A 19576-nucleotide genomic window follows, 5' to 3' on the forward strand; every position below is an offset into this window, starting at 1 on the left:
AAGTGCAAGGTCAGTGTAACCAACAACAGGTCACAAACAGAAGTGCAAAGAGAGTACATTTAATCTCTATTATGACACACTCACTGATGGCAGCCTTCACACAGAGACAGTCAAGGTTTAGCAACCCTGTTTCTTTAACACAAAGCAGTAAGACTACTGTAGCTACAATTTACAATTTACAATTTACAATTTAGGCATTTAGCAGACGCTCTTAATCCAGAGCGACTTACATTAAGCAATAACAAAAAGCATGGCATACATCACATGTATAAAAAGTAGTTATCATGAATCATGCGTAAACTAAGAACGTAACAGTGGAGTATCTATGTAAACTATACATACTATACTATATAATATATTATACATGTGTACTATAAAGTGCTATGACTACATAACACTTTATAGTACACATGTATAATATATTATATAGTATAGTATGTATAGTTTACATAGATACTCCACTGTTACGTTCTTAGTTTACGCATGATTCATGATAACTACTTTTTATACATGTGATGTATGCCATGCTTTTTGTTATTGCTTAATGTAAGTCGCTCTGGATTAAGAGCGTCTGCTAAATGCCTAAATTGTAAATTGTAAATTGTAAATTGTAGCTACAGTAGTCTTACTGCTTTGTGTTAAAGAAACAGGGTTGCTAAACCTTGACTGTCTCTGTGTGAAGGCTGCCATCAGTGATAGCTAGGGCTATACATTACGTGCTTCTGCACTCACACGAAGGATAATCTTCTTAAACATTTGTGCACATGGAGGAGGAATCCCTTATGGCGTCTCCAAGGAAGAAAATACCATAAGCTTGATTGCACAAGCATAAGGAGCAATGATTTATTGATGTGGATAACCAACAACACATGGCAAACTGATTTTAAAGTAATAAGTGAGGGTGAGGGAATTACTCAGAATATGGACTGGAGTGACTTGAGGAGTGGAGTGACTTTAGTTGACCCACTCTCCCCTCATATTTCTGACTCCCAGTTGCCCAATACTATTGCATAAGTCTGCTGTTGGCAAACTGATTTTAAAGTAATACGTGAGGGTGAGGGAATTACTCAGAATATGGACTGGAGTGACGAGGAGTGGAGTGACTTTAGTTTGACCCACTCTCCCCTCATATTTCTGACTCCCAGTTGCCCAATACTATTGCATAAGTCTGCTGTTGGCTATAAACGTGTGAAGGCTTAGATTTGACCTGGTTTTAAACAAATATCCGCCTCCACTCTGACACAGTGTGCCAAAGGTGTTCCAGCCCATAAAGTTCAGTCTTAGAAATTGCACGTGTGTCATAAAAACGCAGCATTTTATAATCTCCTGCTTTTTTATTATTATTATAAAACGTGGCCTATCTATTTGTATTGCCTCGTAGTCGTAAACTATATCCCCATCCACCCCCCTGGGAAAGTTTATACAATTATTACACAATGAATTACATAACAGTTATGTAATGTGATCTACAATGTCTCAATGTCACTCATTGAGACATTTTCAGCAAAACGTGAACTTTATAACGCAATAAAAACAATTTCGTAGATGACATGATCATGACAATAACGAGAGCGTCCGTCCACTATAACTCTCAGGCGCGTGTCGTGTTCCGGGTTCCTGCGGGTCACGTCAGGAGGACAGGAGACATCATCATACGCTCCTCTTGCTCTTTCCATCGCTCTCTCCACTGTCTCTTGAGTCTCCCGTCCAGACAGAGTGCGTTCGATCTGTTGCCTGCAGCAGCACCCGCGGTCACGGACACTGTTTGAACTTCTAACAACAGGCTCAACAAGCGAGCGAGCGGCGCATCCACTTGTTGAGTTCACAAACAGTCGCAACACGTACAGTAACAGACAGTACCATACCGTCGCTCTATTGACAAGCGGGGACCGCAACAACATGGCACACGGCACAGTCAGACGGGAGTCCGTGGAAACCGAGATGCACAAGTCCGAAGACGAAAGCAAAACCTTCGTTTACACCAAGAAGAGGGGCTATGACGTTACTCGCAACCCCCACCTGAACAAGGTAAACAAAACGAGCGTGTGTTGCGTGTTAATTCGTTTTGACATCTTTCTAAACGCGACACGGGGGTTATTATCATACTGTTAGTCAGCAGGGTTCAGCTTTAGAGTTATATTTAGATTTAAAGGGACCAAACGTGCCAGAGAGTTATACTTTCTTGAAGTTTGTTCCATGTGCTCTACTGTACAGTATGTACTCTGCAACTGTGTAGCTTTCAGGAGGGGAGCAATAAGCTGCACGCCCCCATTCCAAACCGGCGGTGATTCAGCTTATTTTGACAGCTGGCTCGCAACAAGCTTAAAGTATTAGTTAACAAACATTGCGTAAAATGGGCATTTCCTGCTTGGTATTAACACGCTAACCTGCTTTAATTTTTCCTTCCGGTGTATCCAAACTCCAAGGAGTTAAGGCTGTGCTATTCAGTATTCACACACTTTCACAACAATCAAAATCGTTGAGCAGTTTCCTTCCTTCCCCATGCCGGTTTTCCTGAGTCAGCACTGGAGAGAAAAGCAGTGTATCTTGCTAATGTAGTGTATAAAGGAAAGGCTGGTTTTCTCAGTCGTTTCTATGCTATTCCAACGCCATACTATTTCAGTGGCATGCATATAGCCTATAGCTAATTAGACGTTGGATTTATTTTCTCCCTCGCTTTCAGCAGAGCAAACGCAAACCTGTTCACTGGCATAGCACGTGTGAGAGTGATTATGTCTATTTGCCTTTAGTTTCCAGTGTATTCGCCTTGTTTAGTAAAATGGAATGGGGCCCTACAGGTCTTTCTGTCTTTCTGGTTCAGGTCTAGGCTGCTGTCCATGGTGCTGACTGGCCAATAAATACAGCTGTGTAACAGGGTTAATATATCGTGTTATCGTGTTGTAATAATAGTCCTTAGTTTCAGGTTTTCTCTGGCTCTGGAATATATGTCACAACTGGGCCAAATGCATCCTTCATGTTGAAATTGAAAGAAAGAGATGATTTGAAGGTGATTCATTTGCAATCTATCTGCCTTATCATGTACTGTATAGCTTGTCATATCACTATCTACGACCTCAGGCAGAACACGGCTGTATTTAATAATAAGTATTTAACAACATTAAAACAACATCTTTGGATTTCCGCTTGTACTGTACCAGCACATTGTCTGTTTTAAGTCAGCTAACTTGTGTTGATGTCCCTGTGCCTGTCTTTTGTGATAGGCTGAATTGTGATTACATCAAAACTTGGCCAATTATGTGTTGCATCCTGAATTTCAACTTTCCTGACTTAATTATCTGACCTAATAACTTCCTGGTGGTGAACTTGTATTACACTGTAACTGTAGTCTCGCAGTTGTAGCCAGATGATTTGATAGATAGATATAAATAATTATCTACAAATAATGGCTGTTTGCAGGCTACTAACAAAGGGAGGCAAGCCGCCAACAACACACCTTTTATGTTCTGAGGCAATACTCTCCACGCAGGGCAAATCTCAGAAGGACTGTAAATTTTTGTTCACGGAGAGATCTATATTGACACTTTGACACTAAATTATCACTCCACCCTTCCATCCATCCATCCATCCATCCATAGGGACAAGGATGTTGTCATTGGCTGATTCTTCTTAGAATAGGTTAAATATAAGCTGTGCTCATTTGATAAAGGCTGCCATTTTACACACAGTGTCTGCTAATCAGCTAACCCGCCCCTCGGCTGATAAGCCAGTTGGTACTGTAGTTCAAACATCCTATAGTTTCAGCTGGAGTCCAAGACCCTACTGTGTCCACAGAGTTATGTTCATCAGGTCATTGACTCCAGGGGAGAACACCAGCTGATGTGTGCACGCACGCACCCACGCACACACACACACACACACACACACACACACACACACACACACACACACACACACACACACACACACACACACACACAGGCCTGTCACAATTATTACACAATGGTCTAATCGCAAAAGTGATAATCGCAATTATTATTACATCATCATAATCGTTTCCATGTTGAAAAAGGTTCATATATTTCCACTATTCTTCTTTTTTTTTAAAAGAATAACGTTACTAAATATGTCTAATTATGTAGGTTATTTGTCATATCTCCCCTGTGCAACAAAGCCTAAATGTGTATTCATATTATGCTTTGTTCAAGAACAAAAACACAAATCTGTAATCGCTAGTATTTGTGTGACAGTTCTCTACCTTCTCATGTTTGCTGCTATTGTGTGTGTTTTTTAGGTCAGGCCTTTATCCTGCAGAACTTGTTTTTTTCTTCTTTTTTTGTAGTTTAGAAAAGAGAATATGAGATAGAGATATGATACGTAGCTTTGCCCAGATGCTGCATTCAAATCCAGGCAGTCATTTAGAACTAATTTACAGTAATTGTTTCTAATCCTGTTTTGAGACAGTAACCTTTTGACTCCCCTCCTCTGACTGAGAGGCTGACTGTGTGTGATATGGGTCAATCTGGAGGCTCTATGCCTTTTAGCTCTTAAACCACGCCCTGTAAATTGTTTGTTTATATCGCAATTTACACCTCAGAGTCCTGAATGGGCCTCTGTACAAGAGGCCCCATTCAATGCATTTCTTACATTACTTGACCCAAATTCATGTTGAAGCATGACTGGTCTACCACTTACGACATTACACATTGTTTTGTCTACTCTGGTAAAATCCAATTAGTAACTGGACCTTCAACCAGGCATCAGGGACCCTCGGTACATGTTTGAATTCGACATTGTGCAATGGTTGGTGGCATGTTATCAACATCCCTTCACTCACTTTTCACGGACGCATCTCACCCTCTCTCTCTCAGTCCCTGTTTCCTTGCTACTCTCCCTTATTTTTTCATGCTTGTTTGTGAGCAGTGTGAATAGTGAATGTTATGAGAGCCACGGTTCTTTTATGTTTTATGATGAGGTTTTTCGCTCTACTTTTCATGTTACTTCCTAATGAGCCACAGGCAAAGAACGTGTGTTATTGCTTTGTTTTGGAGACTGGAGCTTAATGAGACTAATTAAGTATGCACAGGAACCATGTTAAGAAATCTTTAGCAGCAAGCATCTGCTTTTAAAAACTTGAGGGTCCTGGCCTACACTATATTTATCTGTAGAAAATCTGTAATAAAACTGAGCAAGCTTGAAATTAGTTTACATTTCAACTTTTCAAGTCATTTGGTTGAAATTAAGTGACGACTTAAAACTTTACTTTGTCCTAAAATATATATACGTAACACTTTCTTTATATTTGATGTCAACTCGATAACAAATTATTGTATTGTGAATATTGTATTTATTTAATTTTTGCACGTTATGCCAAAGTTAATCCAGAGGCCACAATGTTATTCACTTTACAGTATAGATTTTGAGGAGAAGAGTGGCAAACCACAAATATTTGCAAATAGAGCACTGCAGTGAGGCACCCCACATCACTGAGGTCATCTTGGCTCTGCAATTGGTTGTGAAGGATCAACCTTATACCCTCATCAGTCGGGGCTGAAATGGACCTCAGGCAGAAGCCGCCCTCAAATGAACAGGTTAGAGCAATAGACGGGGGAAAAAAGGCTTCTTATGCAGCAAGGTGAACTATCCACTGTCAACCTTGCACGTGAACCACGGTGAGGAAATTAGAGGAGAAGGTAGGAAATGACTCCGAAAGCATGTTCTGCTGCCAAGGCACAGGCAGTCTTCTGTGGTTCCACCAGGGGCACATTGTTGCCCTCCTTCTGAGTTCAGCGTGCCCTGTGTGTTTACATCCCTCACCTGGCCCGCTTCGGCCCCAAAAGGGGGGCCGGTCACAGCACAACCTGCTAATTGATGCTGAGGGACACGCTGCTGAAAGCAGCCTGTCCTCACATTGACAGGAGTCAATTTCATTTTTTAATCTCCGTACAGCTCAATGCGCACAGTCCGCACACACACATACGCACGCGCACAGATTCAAGTGCAATATATGCATGTGCATTACATATACATACACTCACTCTAGCAATCTTACATCTTCGCTCAACACTCCCTCCTTTTTTTTAACAGATGTGGAACAGGATATTTCTAGGTGTGTTTGGACTGTGTGTGTGCACCATGTAATAAAGAGATGAAGTGGGGGGGTTGATGTGGAGAAAGGGGTCTCTGTGGGGAGGAAGAGAGAGCTGGCCACGCTTCACAAGACGGCCTCTGTCTCTCTGCTTGATCACGCATTAATGAGCCGTCTGTGTGAATCCCGGCCCTCACTACTACGTCTCTCTGACGCTGGTTCCACCTGGAGGAAAACAACCACAGCCACCTTCCCTTTAAAACTCTTAGTGCCCTATCAGCAGTGCTGTTTCTCCATGAACACAACGTTGAGCCCTTTGGTACGTAGGTGACCAACAGATGCCCATTCACCGGGGTTATGTGCTGCTGTTTGTGTGTTGCAGTCAGTTTTAAGTGTTAAGGAGAATGGGAACCGCAGCCACTCTGCCCTCCTGTGGATTCCGTGATCAGGCAGGTGCAGGTTGCTTGTTTGCACTGCAATTTAGATGTCATCAACATCCTTTTTGCAATAGACCAACAGACTAGGGGGAAGAACAGTACTGTCTGCAGATCCACAATGATTTGTTTGTCAGGCTCAATGTCTAGGCCTCCAAGTGTGCAATGGTTCAATCTGTCATTCATGATCTCTTTAACAGTGAAGCCCTATACAATTTTAGATTGAAACCCCAGATTAAATGGTAACGTTTATTGTGTGTTTTAGCTAGCTTTATGCAACATTTGAGATTAAAACCGAATGCTGCTTTGGAATCCAGGCTCAGACAGGGTTGCAATCGGATGCTCCATTTGCAACCACAGGCTCCACACATATGACATTGCAAGATGAAAGAACTCAATTAAGAATCTTTGTTCTTGGCAGGAGTTGAACAACACTGTATCTGATTGGCTGACGAGGATGTGTTGGTATGCCAACTGCCCAAGCCCTTTAATAGAGTTGGGCTTATGATAACCCTCTATAACACGTGGAAGTCATCAGGTTTTGGCTGCTTCACTCCCAGTACTTTACATCTTTTCTTTTTTTTTCCACCAAGCTTGCATTTATCCGCAAGCTTAAATAGATACATTTAGCAATAAACAAACAAATGTTAACAAACATCTACAGTAGCTTCCGATTCAGTAATGGAAAGATCTCTGGATGAACGTCTCTGCGGCTCTCTGAATCCTCGTTGGGTTTGTTTTGTTTTCATGGAGGGGATAGAATCACTCCTTTGTGTGTAGCACGTACTTTGGACAAGAAGAAACGCTTCATAATTGGAAAACGGTGCCAGTGGACTAAAGCAGGGGTTCTCAACCCGTGGGTCGTGACCCCTCGGGGGGTCGCCAAATTATTTTAGGGGGTCCCCAAATTATTTTCAGAAAAAAAAGAAACATTTTTTATATATTATTAATATTTTTACGATTTTTCAAAAATAGCAGACCTACAAGCTCGTAGCGCGCCACTCGGTGGCGCGCTATGAGCTTGTAGATCTGCTATTTTTCAATAGCTAAATTATAACAATGCTTAAAACACCAAAAGGGGTTCCCGCCCAAAATGGTTTAAGGTTATTGTAGCAGTCAATTTATATTGGGGGTCGGGAGGGGGCGGGGCGGGGGTCCCGAGACATTGCCAAAGCATTTCCGGGGGTCCCCGGCCAAAAACGTTGAGAACCCATGGACTAAAGTAGTCTGAGGATCTTGCCCTGAGTTCTGCCCTTGTGGAATGCGCTGATCTCTTTATGTTAAAGAGTGATGAAACTTTTATTTCCACTGAGTCACAGTGTCAGCTAGACACGAGGATAAAGTTCCTTCTCTGCCCAGGTCTGCAAAGGTTTCCTTCTGCCAGTTCTGTGTGTTTGCCAGGTTTTTTGGCAATGCTTTGTTTGTGTATGGATGTTACAAGCTCTGGCTTCCAGGCTATGGTTAAATGGTGATTAATTACCTGCATGTAATGGTTAACAATGAAATAATGGCCATGACAAATTCTATCACACTACAGCAGTTTCACCACACAGACTTTATGGGTGGCAGAGGGCTCATGGAACAAAGACTAGAGCCCGATCAATGCCAGAGTTTTCGGTCCGATACCAGTCTGACTTTTGAGAGTCCTAGACTCACAATATATTTATATCATTGGACTATAGCGGTGATTACCGATATTTGGACCATTATATTTTCAAAAAGTGCTGAATCAATTCTGTTCAGTTTCAAAAATATAGATTTGATTAAAGTTTTTCAAAAATAGAAAATAGCTGATCTACGCATCGCAAAATGTTTTGGGAAAGCTTTGGAAAATGTTTTGAAAATCATGACACACCAGCTGCATAATAGTGCAGAATACAGATACAAAAGTCAAATAATGAGCGATGTATTCGGTCAAACCGGTATAGTGGTCTGGCTCTTAACAAAGACAGGTGTGTTGTAGTTTGTTCAGAGGTGAATGACAGTGGTTAAATGAAGTTCAGCTAGATGATTGTCCACAGCAAGATTACAGGCCTCTGTTTAATGGAGCGGTGACAAGCCTTGTTCTGTTCAGACTCTCTGTGGGTCAGGTGTACTTGTCAATCCTTCTCACTAGGTGGGCCGTGGCTCTCTAGCTGTGTGTGTGTGTGTGTGTGTGAGAGAGAGAGAGAGAGATGGCCCAGGTGTGGCCGGGGGCCTCCAGGTGTGGCGACACGTCTGCATGCATCACTGGTGGCCAGACATTCCACTGACCGACCAGAGCATCTAGACGGAGAAAGTGTGCCCTCGCTGCTCTCCAATAACTCACCTCCAGTAACACCTGCCAAGACACACACACACACACACACACACACACACACACACACACACACACACACACACACACACACACACACACACACACACACACACACAGTGTTTATTCAGGGCCAGACCTGTCTAAACTGGCCAAAGTCCTCAGGTTTTTGTGTGCTTTTTGGAAGACAGGCTTTATTCAAGTCAGGACAATGGGGAAGCCATTAGACTGAGGCAGGCTGAGAGAGAGCTAGAGAGAGAGAGACCGACCTCATCGCCTTCCTATCAAGCATGTCTCAAACACCTCACCTTGCTCAGCCCCTCCTCCATTCTGTCTTTCTCGTCACTTCTTTCATTCGTCAATGTAGCTTTTGTGTGTTATATTTGAAGGGGGGGGGGGGGGGGGGGGGGGGGGCTGTCTGAATCCTTTGGCAGAAATGTCCCCATGGTGATTCAACAACTGGGATAACATGAATGGTGTGATTTGTTTTCACAAAGACAATGGCAATTTTTCATTTTCATTTCAGTCTTCTGCAGTATTCTGCATGGTAGAGTTATGCAAGCCTAGATAAATAGGGCCTGCATACATGCCAAAGTGCACGCTGGAGTCAGAGCTTTTAATTTGAAATGACAGATTCAGGAAGGTGTGACACTCGGCCAGTGTAGGGTGGGTGGTGGCCAATCAGATTTCTGAATGTGACAGCGTAGCAACTTAGCAGCTGTTTCCTCTATGGAAACTCCTGAATATTGTTAACAAACCTCTAAAATAGCTGTTGTAGAATGAGCAACCTCATGGCCTATTTGAGTTTTTGGTGGATTGAATAGGTTAAATAGAGAAATATTTATCTTCCAGATTCTGCATTTGTTCATTGTTAGGCCAACTGAGAATAGACTACGGCAGTTGCTCTAGTACGATTGGTCGGTTTGTTGTTCGGCCTATATGCTGAGCTGACCAATGCCGTAACTTCATTCAGTCAGTTAATCTGTGGTGCATGATAGTACATGTGTAGGGAATAAAGCTGTCAAGCATGAATGTTTCAAATGGAGAGTCAGTCAGTCAGTCAGTCAGTCAGTCAGTAAGCAACATGCACCAGGCCAATAGGTCTGGCTAAAAGGTTTTGTTGTTGGGGTTACGTGTCTTTCTCAGAGATCCTTCAACAGTGTCATCGACACAGATTGGATGACCTATCGCTTCTAAGACAGCCTCTACCCACTCGGCTATGCCCCCCAGCCCAGCTTGCGATATCTTTTCATATATTGACATCCATTACTGTAACAGGTGTACATGTACAGAGTAGACGCCTCCTGATAATCAGGTTCACTCGGTCAGTTCCTTAATTATTTTTCTGCCATCTACGAACATATTCGGACCCCCTAGGCTAGGGTACGGCAGGTGCCAACTACGTACATGTTCATACCCCCCGTATACTCCATATATGAAAGCGGTGACCGTCAATTTACCTTTTAGCATTGCTGTTGTTGCTATGCAATGCCTCCGTCCCCACCAGCTATGGGATTTTTACATCCAGGCTCCATTTATCTCCATTAAAAACAGGATTTTCAAAGCCCTGTATCTCTAAGGCTTCGAGCGCTGTCCATGGTCCGTGTCCATCCGTGGCGCATCCGATGATCGGATTTCATTTGTGACTTTGTCTCGCATCACTCCGGACATACAGCTGTTTCTGACGAGAGGTAGACTGTGTGCGCTAATGCTAACGATCACTCCTCACAACAACAGCCCCGGAAATTAAACAGAGGCTCGTTACAATGCAAGGCTATGCCTGGCACAGGTTAGCTGTGCTTATGCTACCACCTAGCGGACAGAAAAAGTGTTAATCATGTTCGCCACAGTTCATAGTCATTCATAACTTCGCTTCAATGACCACCATAACGCAGTCCAGTCAAATAGACACACTTCTCTTTCCAGGGAACTGTGGTAGAAGAACAAATCAACGTCTAGTGTCAGACAGCATCTTAGCATCACATCACCACGTAATGTAAAATAATGCATGTGCAGACCAAACCATGGGGAACGAGGGATTCTTTGTTATTTTATACGCCTGAGCGTAAGCGACGGCTTTATTGGTGTGTATTAATGACTTTCCCCCTATTTTGTAACGGAGAAGGTGTTTGCTCTGCCAAGAAATCCTCCTTTCTTTGCCCCCTTTTCTCTCTTTTGAAAGATTCATTCAGAGACCTGGCTGCTTTCTAGGTGGCCTCCTGGACAGCAGAGATTACTGTCATCATAAAAGCCAACACAGATACACATTTAACTGGTCCTCTTTTCAGTGGCTTCTTTTACATGTTCAAGTCATAGTAACCACGACTAGCCACTGACTAGCCGTTGATGCCTCTGTGGTCGATCTCAAACTGAAGAAGTTAAAGAGGTCAGTGGGTAGGTTATTATTTTCTTCTTCTATAATAAATAAATGTCACCAATTCACCACACAAATCTGCACTTTCTTGCCCCATGAGAATGTTGGAGACTACACAAAGGCAAGGCCCCCCTTGATCTCATGACATAAGAAATATGCCCCAGTTCTGACTGGACGTGATGACGATGGCCTTGGTTTCCTTTTGATTTTAGTAATGGTGGGGCGCTAAAGCTGTCTGTCTGCCTGTCCCTCTCCGTCCATCCATCCACCCCTTTGGTTCAAAACAAATTGAACCAGGGTATGATTACAGGGCTGTTAGACTCCTTGTCTTGTTTATTTTTTATGCCCTCTGGGCACTGAGTACAGCATTAGACAGTTATTCTGAGACAGTCTCAAATTGGATTAGCTTCAGCTGTGAGATGGCAAAGAGATTAATTTGAGATTTCCCTTAGTATTTACAGTGAATTCCCATAGTATAGGCTTTTAAACTAGCGGGATCTAGGTAAATATCTCATTTGGGCAGGGAGGTTGTTTTTTTATTTATTTTCTTATTTTTGTCTCCACCAGGCCGAAGGCCTGGGGAGAGAGTATGTTTTTTGCACTCCGTCCGTCCGTCCGTGTGTGTCCGTCCGTCCTTCCGCCTGTGAACAGCTAATCTCCGGCACCGTTAACCCGGTCGATGCCAAATTTTGCACACACTCCCTGGATGCCAACGATGAACCTCTGCCCCAAAATTTCCAGAACGGCCTGTTATAGCACCACCAGGAGGCCGCTTTGTGCAAAACAAGTTTTTGGACAGTACACCTACAGATTTTGTCCAAACATCACGCAAATTGGTACACAGTCTCTCTAGAGCCATTCAACGAACGTCTTTCAGATTTCTCGGACTCCATCCTGATTGGCTAAGATTGGCTTCCAAAGTTTGCAGGAGTGCTCAGTTTCAAACAAAATGCTGCAAATCATGAACACATTGTGTGATTTCCGTGAAATTGTGCACGCACATTCCCACTAGGCAGAGGAAGAAATGCCACATGAACATTTTCAACTCGGCCTCATGGTGGCGCTATAACTAGCCGAAAAGTGTTTTTACCTCTAACTGCACGGATATGTGGATAACTTTGTATGCCAACTCCCTAGAGGCCAAGGAAAAACCTTTGCCTGGAATTTTTCACATCTGCTCTTTATAGTGCCACCAGGAGGCCGACATATGTAAAACACTTTCTAATATTACTCCTTCAGATTTTATCCAAATTTCACGCAAATCGGTACACATGCTCAGTATGTGATCAATACTGGTTTGTTTGATTTCTCATAATCCACCCTCATTGGCTACGATTGGCTTCTAAACTTTTCAGGAGTAGCCCGCTTTCTACAAATCGCCACAGCTACTCAGCGCAGCGTCCGATTGTGGTGAAACTGTGCATGCATATTCCCACTAGGCTTTGGAAGAAATGCCACTTGACAGTTTTCAAATCAGCCTCATGGTGGCGCTACAACAGGCCAAGCCGCGTCACACACACACACAAACACACACACACACACACACACACACACACACACACACACACACACACACACACACACGTTTATATTGCTCCTAAACATTTTGCCAAACATCACACACACACTCCTATCCTCCTGGTGGAGACCTGTGCCCAGAAGGGCACCTTTTCTAGTTTTTTGTCTCCACCAGGCCGAAGGCATGGGGAGAGAGTATGTTTTGCACTCCGTCCGTGTGTGTGTGTGTCCTTCCGTCCGTCCGTTATCAGCTCATCTCCGGCACCGTTGGCCCGATTTATGCCAAACTGTGCACACACACTCCCTGGATGCCAACGACAAACCTCTGCCCCAAATATTCCTCAACGGCCTGTTATAGCGCCACCATGAGGCCGATTTAGGCAAAACACATTTCTGTAGATAACTCGTACACATTTTATCCATACATCACACAATTCGGTATACACTATCTCCATAGTCATGTGATCAACACAGATCTGCACAATTTCCCATCTTCCATCCTGATTGGTTAAGATTGGCTTCCAAAGCTCACATGATTGGTCCGTTTCGAACAAAATGCCACAAATCACAAACACAGTGTCCAATTTCCATCAAATTATACACGCACATTTCCACTAGGCCGAGGACGACATGCCACTATTTCTTTCCCAAATCAGCCTCACGGTGGCGCTATAACAGGCCAATTCCTGTTTTTACCTATAACTGCATCGACAACTTATGTATACGCACTCCCTAGAGGCCATGGAAAAACATTTTCCCTGCATCCCTCCACATCTGCCGGTTATAGCGCCACCATGAGGCCGATTTCTGCAAAACACATTGTTTATGTTAGTCGCACAGATTTCATCCAAATCTCACGCAAATCGGTACGGTACACATGATCTCTGTAGTCATGTGATCAAGACGAGTCTGTTGGATTTCTCAGATTCTACACTGATTGGCTAACATTGCCTTCCAAAGTTTTCAGGAGTAGCCCGTTTTGTACAAAATTTGTCCTGTTCATCCAGAATTCTATCCTCAGAGATGCTATGAGTGATCTGGCTCTGCATTTCCTCAACAAAATGAAGAAAATTGTTGCAAGAAACAAAAATACATGTTTATATTACTCCTAAACATTTTGCCAAACATCACACACACTCCTATCCTCCTGGTGGAGACCTGTGCCCAGAAGGGCACTTTTTCTAGTTTCTTCTCTTTTTCTATATTCCAGAAGCAGACATAGTGGATGAATTATGAATTTGGTCACTACTCTCATCAGAGCCTCTTGAAGCGTTTGAATTACAAGTCAGCATGTCCATGTTTTATCAGAGAAAATCCCAGGGAAACCTCTGATTGGCTGGGCTGTAACAGATGTCTAGTATTTGGTTCTTGGTTGGTCTATGGTTGGTCTAAGGAAGTCTGTGGTTGGTCGATTCATATGTCGTGTCTGTAGGTATGCCACTGTGCTCTGAGTCTGACTGCCTGTGCGTTATCATAGTTGGCTTTGTGAAAGATCTGTTCAGTTAATTTAATTGTTTGACAGGACACAGAACTGGCCCTCCAGCCTATGTAGTCTATTTCAATTCAATTTGATGGATATGACTTAACATAAAAAAGGTTTCTATAACTGCTGAAAAAGCATAAACTATAACCAATACAAAGTGAATGAGTGATAGTATTATGATACTTGAGTATGATGTATTATGATAGTTTTATGATATAAATATGAATATGAATATTATATATGAATATGAGTGTTTATAATTATACAGTGTTATAATTAGTTTGAAATGCATTATTATTGCATTGTATTTCATTGAAAGTGTGTGAGTGACTACCACCTGTATTAGGACAGCAAGGTGTGGGAGACAGAATTTAATTATATGGCAGTGTGTGTGAACACTGCTGTGGCATCAAACAGACAAGGAACTCTGCTGCTAAAGAGTGCCGAAGAGCCACCGGCCTGCCCTAAAGTATGTGAACGGAACCCAAAGCTTCACAGAGCTGCTGATTTGTTTAGATGCTTGGACGTTTGCCCGGCAATGCTCTGGCTCCTGAGGGACCTGGAACATAGAGCATGAAAAGGCTGTCTCAAGGGGTCTGACTGTGCTTGAAAAAGCCTACATCTCCACTGCCTCCATCCGCCCAGCCTCCACCCCTCCCCTTTAAATCAACAGCGGCTCGGTTTTCAAGGTTGTTTAGCCAACAAGCGTGTCTATACATTCACAAGTTGACACCTTTTGATTTAAAGTGCTCTATGTGAGAATATTTGCTCAGGAAGAGGAATTCAAGATGCTCCTTTTTTTTGGGTCAGAGAGAGTACGGTTACAGTTCAACAGGGCTGCAGCTAATATGGGTGGTGGTGGTGGTGGAGGCGGGGGAGTTTGGGACGGATGAGATGACTCACTGGAATGAGAAGTAAATAACAGACCTGGCTTGTTGTTTTGTCTCTAATGGTGAACTTGCACCAGTGATGCAGCTGTGTTGTATGCCATCTGGAAAACGACGTATCTACATCAATGCATGCTTGTTTATATTGCTCAGGTCACTGCCGACCACTCCTTCTGAGCTCCTGCTCTGCTCTGCAGAGTTAAACCAACACGTCAGTTACTGTACCATGCTGTAGAAAGTACTGATTATGCAAAATATCCCATTTCACAAGTTTTCAAATGTATAAGATTTATACACATGGCATATGTGGCATATCTACAATCTCACAATGCATTGCATTGTGAGGTTGTATATAGTTGTGAAGTGTGGGTAATGTAGGTTTTGAATTTGTAATAATCAAAATCTACAGTAAGTAACTTAAGTTTTAACAAAAGTTTCAGATACAAGTCATATTCAGACAATAACACAAAGTACAGTATGACGGTGTTTCCTTGCTGATGAAAAGTGATAAATGCACTGCCTATTACCCTTGCATTCCAGTCTTTTCTGTCTGAAATTTTCCCAAACTGGATAATATCCTTCCAGCACACTGGTCTGTATCACTACTCCAATAATTATTGCTTGACAAAGTAGAAATGCATCCAGGTCGTGTGACCGTGATCTCTTGAAATGATCATACTCTACAGTATCAGTATGTTTACATACTGATAAAGAAAACAGCACCTATCAGCCTGATTAATGAACCTGTCCCTCTGAGTTTACAGCTACAGTATGCGACTCTCGTCCATAATGACCAAAGTTGTTGTGGTATGAGAGTGCACATCGAGGCCCTCTGCACGGCACATTTGTTTGGAGGCATTCATTGGGAAAAGCCTAGTCAGGTTGTAAGATCCCGAGGAGAGACGGATGGGAGGCCGAGCTGATGTGTGCTGTTTCTCTTCCTCCTGAGAGGAAGGGTTGGATTTGAAGGGCTTTGTTTTGAGGGCAATCCTCCTGAACCTTTGCAGTGTCGTGTTAGCAGGAAACAGATGGGGGGGGGTCATGTTCTGCCTTCTCTGCAGAGTGTCCACGGGATTCATGCTCAACAGGCAAATAGTTGCTCCCCACAGTAGAGCTGCAACAAGCCATTGTTTTCTTTTGTTGTACAACGGTTTCGTGCAAAAAAAAAAGGGAAAATAGTTCACACCGTGACCGTGTCATATACCTCATGCGATGTGAGCTTGTTAGATCAGCTATTTTTGCAATTTTTCTATATCAATTGTTTGATTCAAATCTATAGTTTTGGCCCGGAATGCTGACCTAGAGGTCCGAGCACCTATAGGCTACAATGTAGCCTCAAGCCTGACAGCACACTGTGGGTTTGAGTGTCGATCCCGGCGCCCTTGGCTACATGCCACTCTCCATCTCTCTCTCTCTCCCTGTTTCCTGTCAATCATCAATACAAAATTAAAAGTATAACCAATTAAATCGTTAGTTTGATTTGAACTACTCCACAGGTTGACTCTAATAAGACACCTTTAATTCATTCGGCGCGGTAATCACCTTTTAACGAGGCCTTCCGGTCCAAACACCCTCTGTGCCAAGTTCACCTTTTGGCGCCTTTTTGAATATCAATTGATTACGGTTCACAACTGTGTCCTGTACGCGCTCATAACTTAAAAAAAGAAGGGAAAAAAAGAAATTAAAATTCTGCTGTCTTATGCTGTCTATGGGGATGCAGTTTTTAGAATCATATCTCGCATTCTTCATTTTGGCTCAAAACAAGCTAGATCTGCGGCTCATTTCTCTAAATGGTAAATGGTGCATTTATATAGCGCCTTTATCCAAGGCACTTTACATAGATTGTGCATTACATTCACCCTTTCACACACACATTCATACACCGATTGCGGCGGAAGCCATGCAAGGTACCAACCAGCACATCGGGAGCAATTTGGGGTTCAGTGTCTTGCCCAAGGACACTTCGACATGTAGCCAGGAGGAGCCGGGATTCGAACCGCCGACCCATGGATCATTGGACGACCTGCTCTACCTCTTGAGCCACAGTCGCCCACAGTCGCCCTCTAAACGATATTATGATCCTCGGGTACGAAATGTATGTTTTGGGTGAATTAAATAACAATCGAAGCACCCGTTACATAGTGATAATTGACTTCCTGACTCTCGGCTTCCAAGTGAAACGGCTTTCAAACTAAGAGTCTCGCCGTATTAATAGACTGGTCGGTGGTCCTGCAGTAGGAAATTTGGGAATTATGCCATAAAAAGGTCATTTTTAGACAAGCTCATATCGTGTGCAGAAGAAGAATACAGGCTACAGTAGTTCAACAGAACCTTTAGCTGAACTTTGTTGAACTTTGTCTGCAGTACAGTATGTGCAAAAGTAAACTATTCTCTATTGGAAAAATATCTATCGAGCCTTCAGAGAGGGCCTGAGGGTCTGTCAACAGTGTTGACAAAAAAGTGTAACGTCAGTACGGAAATTCACAGATAAATATGCATTAGTCTATAGACAGTGAAGCATTCTATAGTCTCCATTATGGCACCTTTACAAATGATTAACAGTAAGTCCGAATAGCCCATTTCATACTGTATCATATCCGTTCTCTCGACATTCCCTGAAGGATGATAAATGGTGGTAAAATAATGTAAATATTAGACATGGGCTATATATTTTACTGTTCCTGGAGGAACGCTTTAGGGAGGAACGGCGATTATGCTGACACCTAAATAGATGAATGATTTATTTGAGAAACTTGAGAAGACTTAGCCTACTTTAGTGAATGAGTACTGTAGGCTTTTTGTTACGTGTCATGGTCCGTTTTGTGCATTAGCCTACATTGTGATGAAAGCCTACAGGTATGAAATAGAATGTTTGCATGTGTCTGTTTGCATTTATGCGATTCATATATTCTTTAAGGTAATATAACATGTTTATTAGTCAACGAATTATTATGTTGAGCTTCCCTCATGACATGGGAACAGAAGCACAGGGGAAAGCTGCATATCCTTATGTGTGTACACTCTGAGTTACAGTCCATTTACACAGGATTTTACTGTGTACTGTAAATAAGAAAGTGGAGTGTCTAATATAATATATTGGACGGTTTCCATTTACACGGCGTGGTATTTCTACATAGTTGTAAAGTCTTCACGAAGGCCGTTATTGTTTTGATTTAATTCTCTGCAATCAGTCTCAGATATATTGCTTTACATGATTGAATGTTGAATAAGCTATCTTGTATAAACAATACACGCAGTATGCTATTCGCAGCTGTGTCAGGTCTGACTGGGCTCCGTGTGCAGTCCTGTCTGTCAGTGAGAGCTGTTGGTCTCCTAGGAGGGGGACGGGGAGGAGGAGGAGGAGGAGGTGAGGATAGGAGGATATGAAGAAGAGGCCATGATGACCTGTCTTTCATCATCTCTGATATATGCTGCAGGGCGGAAGTGATTATACAGTAGATTTGAATTTTGAACAGAGGCTGATGAACATCGATTGAAAATGTAGCTTATATCATTTGTGTTAATTGTGAGAGTAAAAGGTGAATAATAGGGATATATATCATGAATCAAAACAATGTTATTCTGTCTTAAAGTTGCAAACGTATTATTCTTCCAAGAGGGATTTCCCCCTTGGAATGTGGAGATATATTACATTTAGTATAGCTTCAGGCAGTACTACTTGTCAACCAGTAGGTGTCCTACCCAACACCGGGATCTACATTTCTCAATAGAAGAGTAAGTAGGGAGACCACCTCCAACCACAGCACATGTACTTGTTATATTGTATAAACATACATAAACAAATAAGTTCCGGATTGCAGATTTAAATGCCATAACAATGTCCAGAAACCCGAGAACAGTTCGCCCCACCGACTTCAAATTCGACACACGCGTTCCACACCACCGCAGGGAGTGCAGTGCCTGGCCTTGATTGATCACACCTGATCACCCCTATATCTCCATGTACTGTATGAAGCTGGCCTGTTCTGACATCACAGTTCCACAGTTGGAAATGCATGCGCATGCATTTCCAACTTGCACCGTTCCAAGTAGGTCAGTGCCCAACGGGCACCGCTCTAGTATGTAACAATATATCATGTGAAGCCTGTTATCTAAATGTCAATCCATACATCCATAATGAGGACTAAAATGAAAATGTCAAGCCTATTTCTCTTTTTTGTAATAACTTTCATGAATGGCACTTGCGTAAACATTGGCGTTACAATGAAGTTGCTACAGGAGAGCCATTATGGACGGTTGTAATGGAATTTCCACTAGAGCCCGGGACTTCCCCTGTAGGCAAACTGCTAGGTAGTTCTGGAGTGCTTCAAGGTTTTCCCTGGCTGGACAGAGTGAACACACACACACATACACACACACACACACACACACACACACACACACACTGTTTGCACTCACAGTCGCACACAGGTTGCACACCCCTCACACACTAACGCATGCATTCATGCATCCAAGCGCAGTGCATGTATGCATGCACACATTGAGCTGTGCAGGCTTTTCTTCCATTGCACAACTGT

The 19576-nt window shown here is 42.8% G+C and overlaps 1 protein-coding gene across 1 annotated transcript in view; it reads left to right on the forward strand.

The window, feature by feature from the left end:
• The first annotated feature begins 1626 nt into the window (after positions 1–1626).
• Positions 1627–19576, forward strand: part of me1 (malic enzyme 1, NADP(+)-dependent, cytosolic) — a 117880-nt gene continuing 99930 nt past the window's right edge. Inside the window, exon 1 of the mRNA XM_079503059.1 lies at positions 1627–2028. Within this exon, the coding sequence (XP_079359185.1) occupies positions 1900–2028 (129 nt within the window). The 5' untranslated portion in view covers positions 1627–1899. The remainder of the gene's footprint in view (positions 2029–19576) is intronic.

The sequence above is a fragment of the Electrona antarctica genome (assembly GCF_951216825.1).
Source record: "Electrona antarctica genome assembly, chromosome: 6".
In the NCBI taxonomy this organism is placed as follows: Eukaryota; Metazoa; Chordata; class Actinopteri; order Myctophiformes; family Myctophidae; genus Electrona; species Electrona antarctica.